Source organism: Enhydra lutris, unplaced genomic scaffold (assembly GCF_002288905.1).
Source record: "Enhydra lutris kenyoni isolate GAN:26980312 unplaced genomic scaffold, ASM228890v2 scaffoldscaffold9, whole genome shotgun sequence".
NCBI lineage: Eukaryota > Metazoa > Chordata > Mammalia > Carnivora > Mustelidae > Enhydra > Enhydra lutris.
The window spans coordinates 10,403,263-10,414,394 of record NW_019154093.1 but is presented as its reverse complement, the minus strand read 5'-3'; the positions used below and the strand labels follow the sequence as shown (position 1 = coordinate 10,414,394).

General features: G+C 55.2%; 1 protein-coding gene across 2 annotated transcripts; it reads left to right on the top strand.

Annotated features, from left to right (window-relative positions):
* The first annotated feature begins 1,741 nt into the window (after positions 1-1,741).
* Positions 1,742-10,694, top strand: LOC111143484 (hippocalcin like 4). Of its 2 annotated transcripts, XM_022497265.1 has the most exons (4): positions 1,742-1,901; positions 7,792-7,961; positions 8,146-8,361; positions 10,302-10,694. In XM_022497265.1, the coding sequence occupies exons 1-4, from the start codon at positions 1,742-1,744 to the stop codon at positions 10,497-10,499; spliced, it is 744 nt and encodes a 247-aa protein (XP_022352973.1). In that variant the 3' UTR covers positions 10,500-10,694. The 2 variants fall into 2 exon arrangements, with proteins under 2 accessions (XP_022352973.1, XP_022352974.1); XM_022497266.1 differs by lacking the exons at positions 1,742-1,901; positions 8,146-8,361 and having other exon boundaries at positions 7,800-7,961; positions 10,302-10,499.
* The last annotated feature ends 438 nt before the right edge of the window (positions 10,695-11,132 follow it).

Genomic DNA, 11,132 nt, shown 5'->3' with positions numbered 1-11,132 from the left:
TTTGCCTTTCCCGTGGCTTGGAGGGTCCGAAAAAGAACATTCTAATCCAAGGTCTCTGCACTTAAGGACTTGAAAGATCTTCAAGAGAGGCAGTATTGTTTTCTGGCTAGGCGGGCGGGTCCTGGAGCCAGACTGCTTGGTTTCAAATCCCAGCCCTGCAGCTTTACTAGCTTTGTGAGCTCCGGCGAGTCACTTAAGCGCTCTGAGCCTCAACTTCCTTATCTGTTAAATGGGAGTCATAATAGTACCCGCTTCATTGTGAACATGGGGGAGTTCTTGCCTATCTCTAGGTCCCCAGGGCCCACAGCAGAGAAGGTGCTCGGGAAATGACACTGTCAGGGCTTTCAAAGCCCTGTCCCCGTGAATCATCAACCAAGGGGTCAGGATGTGCCAGCTAACTGGAGGCCTAAGTAGTGCTGTCATCCTGTGGGGACCACCAGAGAGAAGACAGCCTGCAGCCCGAAGAATGGGACTGCAAAACGAGTTCCAGAGGGAATGGGACCTAAATGGGTTCCTAAAAAAAATATCCTCCGGTTCCTCCCCCACGGAGCCTGGTCCAGGAATTTTGAGGATCAGCCTTGGCTGACCTATCCTCATTCCCCATCACCCGGCCCATTTCAACTTTTGCTCTTTTGGCGGAAGCTCCGCCCCTCCTTTAGAATTCCAGCTCCCATTCGACCAATCTCCAGAAGCCCCGCCTCACTTTTTTGACAGATGCCTCGAAGTCCCTCCCCTGCACATGGCCCAGTCCGAGAGATACCCGCTCCTATCCCCCGCCCCTCAGCGCCCCCCTCCAACCCCCAGTTTGGAATAAAAGAGTTCCTTCCCACAGCCTTGGTTCAGGACCTCTCAGCTGCCAGAGCAGCTAGGGCAACCTGGCCGGGCTTTGGGGAGACCCCCAAGTGCAGGGAAGAGGTGTTCCCGCGGCCCTGAAACCTTCCAGACCCACTCAGTGTAAACCGCCACGGGTTTGTGTCAACATCCGAGGCCGGAGACTGGCGGCGTCTGGGGACCGGCTCCGTCTGCGGGACGGGAAGATGAGAGGGTGGGGAAAGGAGGGTCCGTGGGATAGGCAGAGGGACTTTCTGGAGGCGATCCCGAGAGGCCTGCTGGGGGTCCATGAGCACCAAGCAAGGCCCGTCTGGAGAGGATCGGAATTAAGGGCTGTAGGGAAAGCACGAGGAGCCTGGGGCCAGGTAGAAGTGGGGCGCTTCGCCATCCGTGCTGCGCTCTCCGCGCAGTCCCACGGCGGCAGCGCAGTGGGTGTGTTGCGGAGGCGGCGAGAAGCCGACTACCCCAACTCTTCCCTCCCCCCCTCAGCTACTCCGCAGCTCCTCGTCGCCCTCCTCCGATTTCGGGTGGGACATGGAGGGGGTCACATCTTGTGACTCATCCTCTCTTCCATCCCCACCCCCGTCTGGGGCCCTGGGAGGGAAGGCTTAGAGACTCGGCTGTGGCTCTCCCGTTTCCACAGCAACCGTGCGGTTGTTTTTGCGAATCCACTTCAATCATCACTTTTCGCCCCAGACTGCGGCCCGGGGTCTGAGCCCTAGGGCGGGGTACCGAGGGGAGCACAGCCCTCCCCCTTCCTCGCGACTCGGAGAAGGTCAGCGCGGGCGGGCGGGGCGCGCTCCGACAGCGGGGCCTCACTGGTCATCCAGTCCCCACCTGAAACCCCGCCTGCCACTCCGCCCCAGCGGAGCCAATCAACGCCCGATTTGCTCGGGATTAGGCGGGGCTTATGCAAATCCTGTCGCCTCCGAGAGACAGAGTGATACAAGAGCTGGGAGGCGGCTCCGGTGCGGACCTCGGAGAGCCCGGCCGCCAGTCCGCGAGCCAGTCTCGGTCCCCGCGGCCCGCCGAGGCTCAGAGCCATCCTGCGACCCGGCGAGCGGCCTCAGGTAACGCGGGCGGGGCCGGGCAGAGGCCCTTGTCCCCTCCCCCTCTACTCTCCATTCCCATTCTCCTCTCCTGCTCCGCTCATTCATCCTTGACCCCTGGTTCCCCCCATAGGCGGCAGCATCTGGAGGGCCGCCCCTGGGCAGGGGACTCCCACCCCAGTCCAGGCCCCATGGGTCCCAGGGAAGGGGGACCAGCCGCCTCCTTACCCCCAGCTCAGGTAAGAACACCCACTGCTCTGGCCCCCCAACACACTCACACATACACATCTGGGGGTGTGGTGTTGCTGGTGCTTGAGGAGGCACCAATCACCCTTCCCCTTTGGAGATGGGTAATTTGCCCAGCATCATGTCAACCTCCTACCTCCACAGATAGCCCCCACCCACACATCCGGTCCCCCCAGCAGCTCCCTGTGCACTTCACACCACAAGGCCGCTGCCCACAAAGACAGCTTCCACCTCCACAGAGAGCCTACTCCCACTTCACACTGTCCCCTCCGACTGTCCCCACCTCCCACCCTTCAAGCTGACGGAGCTCACAGCATATCTGGAAAAGGAAAGAGGTGCCCCCTCCCCCAGTTCTCCTCCTCACATTCTCTAATCAGCAGAACCACCCCACATGGTCCCAGGGCTAGGAGAAGCCCCATGCTTGGCTTCTTTCATCCTGGCTGGAGGATGAACCAGGGGCACCACCCCCCAGCACAACTGTCCGTCAGTGTTGCCAAGGTCCCAGACTTCCCCTTTCCCCTCACCACTGACAGGCACCAAGTTCTCTCACTCTACTTCTCAAACACTTCTAATTTGGATCCTCTCTGGCCTTCTTGCGCCCAGTCACTCCTGCTCTGCTATCTTCCCGCTGTTCCACAAGGACCTGCCAAAGCTCCATATGGACTGTGTCACTCCTTTCCCTAAGGTGGCCTGAATCTGGAAGGCAGAAGAGATGGGTTAAATCTTGCCTTTGCCTCAGCTGCTGTTTGCCTTTGGCCAAGCCACTTCCCTCTCTGATCCTTCATGAAATGGGGAAGGGGCAGGACAGAGGGTGGACTGGATGAGATGGTCTTGAATTGCCTTCCAACCCTGACGTGCTCTGGTTCCGTGGCTGATTATGAGCAAATGGGACCGTTTCACACTTGCCTGAACTGTTAGGACATTTCAGAGAAGAGGCCTGAGTGGCGTTAGTCCTCACCAAGGGGACTTACTTCTTACTCAGACCTACCCCTCCTACATGTTCTCCAGGCCCAGACCCCTTCTCAGCTGTTGGGAGTCCCTCCCAGACCACCAGCCCATGTGGCATGGACAATTCTGCCGTGGAGGTGGTCACTATGGCCTACATCTTGTTTATCATGCCCTGCCCCTCATTAAGGACAGGGAGAAGACCTGGCTGCTGCCGCTATGGCTGCTGCTTGGAGAAGAAAGAGCAAAGGGAGGAGAGGAAAGAGAAAATCTCCTGACCAGGGAGCTGTTGTCACTATGGCAACCGTCTCAGCACCAGCTCCTCTGAAGCTGGCTGAGGATGTGGGATTATTGCCTCCCTCAATCCCTCCCACCCTCACCGCCTCTTCCTCATTTGAAACTCAGGACCCTGAGCTCTGCCCTCTGGAAGAAGCCTCTGAGCACAGAGGGGCCGTGGCTTTGTGTATGAGGCAACGCCATCTCCTTCACAGCTGGAGGGTAGCCCGCAAGCGGTAGGCAAGAAGCCTGCCCATGTCCAGCAGGGCCACAGCTCCAACAGAGCACGCCATGCCCCCAAGGCCTTTACCTTGCTACTGTGGTTGGCCTTGGGCAAACCCTTCCTTTCCTGGGTTGGAGTTCCATGGTCTCTGAAGTGGGTGCAATGGCAGGAGAACACAGATAAACAAGAAAGCCCGACGCCATTCCGAGGAGGAAGAAGGGGGTTCTGCTCCTCTCATGGAACCCACCAAGAGACATTCATTGAACATCTCTGTGTTCCAGACATGGCCTTTGGGTCTCTGCAGGCAGTTCTGTGCAGCCACAGAGGGGAGAGTGGGATCGGTGTGGAGCAGCTACAAGAGGGCAAACCTCAATGATGGGAAAAATGCTTTTCTCACTCTCTGAGCTGCCCCAAAGCGGACTTGGTTATAGGGGGATAAGCTCTTTGCCATTGAGAAAAAGGCTTGAAGGACTTTTTTTTTTTTTGGCTTGGACCAAGGCTTAATTCAAAGATCTCTTCCAAATCAGGTTTCATTCTGGAATTCTAGAGCATCGGGTGAGGGTCAGAGAGTTCTGGAGTCTACACACTTGTGGGGCTCAGTTTCACAGCCCTCAAATGCTGAATCCATGCTGCTGACTGTCCACTGTCCAGGCTGGGAGAGGCTGATCATAAGGAAGTGGGCTTCAGCCAGGCCTGAAGGCTGAAGAGAGCTGCATTAGCCCAGATGGGAGGAAGGGATATTAGGGGAAGGGAAAGCAGCTATGCAATAGGGACGTAGATCCTGGCTGGATGAAGACTAACTGGAAAGCATATAGTTGTGAGGGGAGCAGTGGGAGGTAAGGCTAGACAGGTGGGCACCTTGATGCCAGATTCTAGAGGATTCTAGAGTGTGAGGGGCCTAATGGGCATGTCCACCTCTAGCCTATATTTTCTGGGCAAAACCAGATATGACATTGTCTCAGAACACAGAAGTCAGAAGAAAGGCACTCCCTCTGATACCACTGAACTCATGGGCATGCCTTAGGCTGCAGTGTAGGACCTCAGCCTGTCAGCTGTGCCCCTGGCCCTGACTATGGGGAGAGAGAAGACATGGTGAAGGTTCTAGAAACACTTGAAAAGAAAGAACAACAAGACCTGGTACCAGCTGGACCTAGGGAAAAGGAAGAGGGGAAACTAAAGGTAACTAAGATTGCATTTCGGCCCTGGGGCAAGGGAGGGAAGGAAGGAAGGGCTGATGGAGAGGGAAGATGGCCACAGGTTGCGGGTGTCTGATTGTAGATGAGAAGAGTCAGAGGAGATGTTGGGCCATTCCAAGGGATGGATGTTTCCTAGATGTCAGATATGGTGGCCTGAAGCTTGGTGGGATGGTCCCCCTAAGGCCAAGAGGGAGATCAGAGCTAGGGTTTTCCCAGAAGGCAGGCAGGAGTGGGGAAAGTCTGTACTGGACAAGAGTAGCATGATTTGGAGAGGGTCCAGGCGGGTGGCATGGACTCCGCCTGGGTGCTCATCTGGACTATTCTACTGACCGGCTGTGTAACTCTGAGCCAGTTTTCTCCTTTCTCAGGGTTCCAGTTTCCACTAAAATAAGGGAATATCTTGAAGCGACTGCCAACTTTGACTGGCAATGTAAGAACAATAGAGGAAATGAAGAGGGAGATAGAGTCTCCAGTGGGCCTGGGACCAGATTTGGGCTGGGAATGTGACCCCAGGACATAGAGAATTGTGGGAAGGGAGCACAGGACAGGGAGGAGGAAAAGGGTGAAAGAAAAGCCACACAGACACCATGATACACACACGTACACACACACACACACACACACACACACACACACACACACACACACACGTGCTCTGGCAGATACGCAATCTCATAAACTGACGTGCTCCCACCCACATCCAGCCCCTGACACAGACACTCGGGCATGTCCCCCAGGAGAATGCTAGAGAGATTTCACTCCCCCTACTGGACACCTCTCTCTCTGGGTTCTCCAGCTTCCTTGACTATACCCCAAGACTTCAGTGTGCTTTGCACTTGGGGATGGATCAACAGAGGAGGAAATCTGTCTTCTGCCCGTAGGTGTCCCAGAGTCATCCTTGCACCTAATGTGGCTATTTTGGACTGCACATTCCAGGTTCCTGAAGATAGCATACCTCCCTCCCCACCGGCTTCTCTCTTCCTCCCGGGAGCATGGAGGAGACCTCATGCTCTGGGGGTAGTGAGTGGGGGAGGATGTTGCTACTCCCGTTGCTGCTTGATCTTCCTTGTGGCCCAGTGGAGGAGGCCCAGAGATATCCTATGACTAACTTGAAGCCATGGAGCAAGGGAGGGGGTGTGGCAGAGACCCAGCTCAGGTCTGGTTGTTTGGGGCCCTCCTAGCAGTAAGGATTAGAAGCCACACTGGCAGGTGGTGGGCTATGGATGTGGAATTCCTTCTGCTAACCTGATGGTTTCCTTTTCCAAGGTATCTTTATGACAGGCTATCCTGCGGCCGGGGTCTGATGCCCTTCCAAAAAGACTAGACAGGTCAAAGTTACCTCCAGGGCCATGTCCTAGGAAACTCAGGCCCTGGAGGGATATTCCTCCCATGGAGGTCAGACAAAAGTGCCCACCTTGAGGGCCTGGCAGGGCCTCACTCCTGATGCATCCTGGGGAGTTCCTGTACCTCTCTGCAAAAACTGCCTCTGTCACAGGCCACATGAAGGGGCTTCTGTTCCCGTGGGGGACTGACTCTTCATCCTCCCCAAACCTGCTTCTCAACACTACCACTTCTGTCCATTCAGCCCCAAATCTAAGCATCTGCCTCAACTTCTCTGTCCCTCTCACCCCCACATTCGGTCACCAAGCCCTGCTGATGCCCCTCCTAACACATCTCCATCCATCCATGTCACTCCACAGCCTCTGCCCTAGTGTCACCATCTCTCGCCTGAACTATGCAGCTTGCCTCTCTCTGCTCTCTACTTGCCCCCGCTCAGGCCATCTTGTACATTGTAGCCAAAGGAAAAATTCTAAAATACTTTCCTTCTCTCTCATCCCAGCATCTAGTTCAGGATCTGCCACATAAGCATTCTGTGTTTGTGGACTGAGTGCTATCTTCCTAGCCTTTGCTTTAAAATCCCTAGGGGGATGGGGGGGTGCCTGGGTGGCTCAGTGGGTTACAGCCTCTGCCTTCGGCTCAGGTCATGATCCCAGGGTCCTGGGATAGAGCCCCACAACGGGCTGTCTGCTCCGTGGGGAGCTTCCTCCTCTCTCTCTGCCTGCCTCTCTGCCTACTTGTGATCTCTGTCTGTCAAAAAAATAAATAAAATCTTTTAAAAAAATCCCTATGGGTATAAGCCAAGCTCCTTGGCAGGGATTGAAGGGCCTTCACAATCAGCCAGCTACCTCTTTGGCCCAATTATGAGTTATTGAAGGTTGGCCCATATTTCCTTTATCCCCATCACTGGCACGGGACCTGGCACACACAGTCAGCCTCAGTAAAGGCTCAGGTAATGAATGACTAATGAAAAGCAGGATGAGTCAAGGTCATCAGTGCTATCAGCTAGGACTTCTCTTTGTACAGAGGACGGAGAGAGAGAAGCTGCCTGCTGGGATGGCCCGGAAAGCCTTGGGGAAGAACTTGTGAGATGGTGCCAGGGGGTACACGAGGGACCTTCCTCAGGTCCCAGGGCAGAGAAGAGCCTGCAGAGGCGGGTGGGGGCCAGGGGCCGAAAGCTCTAGCAAGGAGAGGATTAAGACTTTCACAGTGGGGTGGGGTGCTCTGCCAGGTATACACAGGAGAGGGAGGATGAAGACTGAGGCATCCGCGCTGGTCGGGGAGAAGGAGGGGAGCTGAGACCCGGGGAGTGGAGATCCTAGGAGCCAGGAGAGGAAACCTGTGTGAGGAGAGAGGAGGGGCTGCTGCGGAGAGTAGAGACCCTGCCATTGGGGAGTTTGATGGGGGAAGGGACCCCCTCCCGTGTGCGGGGAGGGAGACAGGACCTCTTATGAAGGGGTGTGAAGGACAGGGCCTAGTTGTAGGAAAGTGAGCTTGTTGAGGATAGTGAAGACAGGAGGGAACCCACCCTGCTGTGGAAGGAGGGATCCTGGCGGTGGGAACGTGAGGCCTGTTATGGGAGGGGTCGTTGTGGAGAAAGGGAGCCCTGTCCTCTGGGGACTTGGGGGGCCGCTGCTGAGTTGAGGGCTTTGCCCTGAACCAAACTGAGGGAGCCCATGTCCCCCAGGCCCTGCCATGGGGAAGACCAACAGCAAGCTGGCCCCGGAGGTGCTGGAGGACCTGGTTCAGAACACCGAGTTCAGCGAACAGGAGCTGAAGCAGTGGTACAAGGGCTTCCTGAAGGACTGCCCCAGCGGCATCCTCAACCTGGAGGAATTCCAGCAGCTGTACATCAAGGTGGGCGGGCAGGGCGACCGGGGGCGGGGCCAGGGAACCCCAGGGGGCGGGCCGGGCGGGTGTGGGCGGGGTCAGGCCATCTAGGGAGCTCGCCGGACGGCCAGGGGGCGTGGCCACGCAATCGCAGAGACCGGCAGAGACCGCGAGGCTGTGGCTTCCCCCCAACGTCCGGTTCACCCCTCAGTTCTTTCCCTACGGCGACGCCTCCAAGTTTGCGCAGCACGCTTTCCGCACCTTCGACAAGAACGGCGACGGCACCATCGACTTCCGGGAGTTCATCTGTGCCCTTTCGGTCACCTCTCGCGGCAGCTTCGAGCAGAAACTCAACTGGGCCTTTGAGATGTACGACCTAGACGGCGACGGGCGCATCACGCGCCTGGAGATGCTGGAGATCATCGAGGTGAGCGGGGGTGAATGCGGGAGGCCAGGTTGTGCTGGGGTGATGCCCCTCCTATCTTCGTGGCGGGTCCTCTCCAACCCTCCCCAGGCACCCTACTGTCAGGCCTCAGAAGTGTCCTGGCTGTACTCCGCCTGTCCCCGCCTCCTGCCTGCCAGGACCCAGTGGCTAACTAGCATTGGTTGGGTGCGTAGTGTAGGACAAGCCTTGTGCTAAGTGCTTTACCCAGCAACCCTATGGAGTAGGTACTGACAGAAACCCCATTTTACATAGGAGGAAACGTAGTGTAATGGTTCTTGAGTCAAATCCAAGGACTCTTGACTCCAGAGCCCAGGTTTCTAATTCATTTTTTTTTTAAATATTTTATTTGACAGAGAGAGATCACAAGTGGAGAGAGAGAGAGAGAGAGAGAGAGGAAGAAGCAGGCTCCCTGCCTAGCAGAGAGCCTGATGTGGGACTCGATCCCAGGACCCTGAGATCATGACCCGAGCTGAAGGCAGAGGCTTAACCCACTGAGCCACCCAGGCAGCCCTCTAATTCATTATTTTTTCAACAAATATATATTGAGTGCCTACTGTGTGCCAGGCAAAGTTCTGTTTTATTAGGACACTCATTCTATAGTGAGAAGATTTTATTTTATTTTTTAAAAAAGATTTTATTTGATAGAGAGAAAGAGAGAGCCAGAGAGAGCACAAGCAGGGAGGAGAGGGAGAAGCAGACCCCCTCCGAGCAGGGAGCCTGATGCAGGGCTCCATCCCAGGACCCTGGGACCACAACATGAGCCAAAAGCAGTCACCCAACCGACTAAGCCACCCAGGCACCCCAAAACAGTGAGAAGGTTTTATTTTTATTTTTATTTTTTTAAAGATTTTATTTATTTATTTGACAGAGATCACAAGTAGACAGAGAGGCAGGCAGAGAGAGAGAGACAGAGGAGGAAGCAGGCTCCCTGCCGAGCAGAGAGCCCGATGTGGGGCTCGATCACAGGACCCTGGGATCATGACCTGAGCTGAAGGCAGAGGCTTTAACCCACTGAGCCACCCAGGTGCCCCGTGAGAAGGTTTTAAAACAAGAAAACAACCTGTGCTATGTCAAGAAGTAAGTGTTACGAAGAAGATATGGGAAGCTGAGTAAGGGGAGTGAGAGCAATGGAGAAGTCTATGGGGTGAAATTTGAGCATCAACCTGAATAAGGTGAGGGAGCCAATCATGTAAATGCCTGGGGGAACAGTGTTCTATGCAGAGGGAACAGTAAATGCAAAGACACTGAGGTGAGATTATGTTTGCAGTGTTCAAGGAGTAGCCAGGAGGTGAGTGTGGTACGAGAGAAGTGAGTGAGGGGAGAGTGGTAGGAAGCGGTCAGGTAGGCAGCCAGGAACCCAATCACTTAGCATCTCACAGTCTGTCTTAGAGATTTGACTTTATTCTGAGTGAGATGGGAAGCCATTTACAGCGCTCTGTTCTCTGTGTGGAGAACAGACTAAGGGCACAGGAAGGCAGAAGCAAGGAGACCAGTTAGGATGCGTCCACGGCAGGCCAGTCAGGAGCTGATGGAAACAGCAACTCTGGGGGAGTAGCGGAAATGGTTGGATACAGGACCTGTTGCAAAATTTGAGCTGACAAGAGTTGCTGAAAGATTGGACATGAGGGAGAGTCAAGAATGGCGTCAGGGTTTTTGGTCTGAACCAGAAGGATGAATTTGCTATTTACTGAGACTGGGAATGCTGGGGGAAGAGCAGGCTGGAGGTGAAGAGTTGGGTTGTAGACATGTGTGATATGAGATACCCATTAAATATTCAGTCTTAATGACCATACATTACCTTCAGTATCCTTGCCATCTCCCATGTTCTCCCTGCCCATCCCCCAACCCCCTTCATTCACCCCTGATCATTCCTGCCCACTGTGAGTGTTCACAGTTCCCCCCTTGCCCCCCACCCCTACCAGGCTATCTACAAGATGGTGGGTACTGTGATCATGATGCGCATGAACCAGGATGGGCTCACACCCCAGCAGCGTGTGGACAAGATCTTCAAGAAGATGGACCAGGATAAGGACGACCAGATCACACTGGAGGAGTTCAAGGAGGCGGCCAAGAGTGACCCGTCCATTGTGCTGCTGCTGCAGTGTGACATGCAGAAGTAGAGGCTGGTGAGGGGCAGGGCCCCTGGCCAGGAGGGGCGTGGCCACCTCCCAACCTGATGACCTCTCAGGTGGAGGGGTACTCTAGCCTCACTCTCTGGCCCACCCACTCCTCTGCCCAAGCCCTTGCTCCCCTCAGTTGAGATCCTGGAGGGACCACCTCACCCTGGAAAAGAGACAGATCCTCAGGTATTCTGTGGTCTAGCCCCACCCCGTCTTGGCCCAGAACCAGCATCCTCTGGGCACAGGGAGATGGCTTTTGCCCTAAGAGGCAGGATCGAGGAAAGGGGGCTGCAGGTCTGCTTTGAAATTCTGTTCTTTCTAGGATTACACTTTACAAGATGTGATCTCACAGATCCCAGTTAAAGGGCCAAAGTGGGTCTGTCCTTTGCTGAGGACCTAAATTCCTTGAAGGTGGTCTCTGCCCTGCCCCCTTGACTCTACCTGGCCCCTCCGGCCCCAGCCTGTGGAGCGTTCGTTCATTCCTTTCTTCACCTAACGTTTATTGAGCACCTGTTCAATGCCAGGCATCTCTGGGTGCTAAGGTTATGGTAGTTTACAAGACACATTCTGTGCCCTCTGGAAGCTCATAAGGGAAGAGAGGCAAACGTCTAGTGGTCAGAGTCTCAGATGGGA

Bases quoted from the DNA above. Each gene is read 5' to 3' on its own strand.
- LOC111143484 (XM_022497265.1), top strand. From the start codon at position 1,742: ATGCAAATCCTGTCGCCTCCGAGAGACAGAGTGATACAAGAGCTGGGA. The intron at 1,902-7,791 runs GTAACGCGGGCG...CATGTCCCCCAG, and splicing joins GACCCGGCGAGCGGCCTCAG to GCCCTGCCATGGGGAAGACC. The intron at 7,962-8,145 runs GTGGGCGGGCAG...TTCACCCCTCAG, and splicing joins TCCAGCAGCTGTACATCAAG to TTCTTTCCCTACGGCGACGC.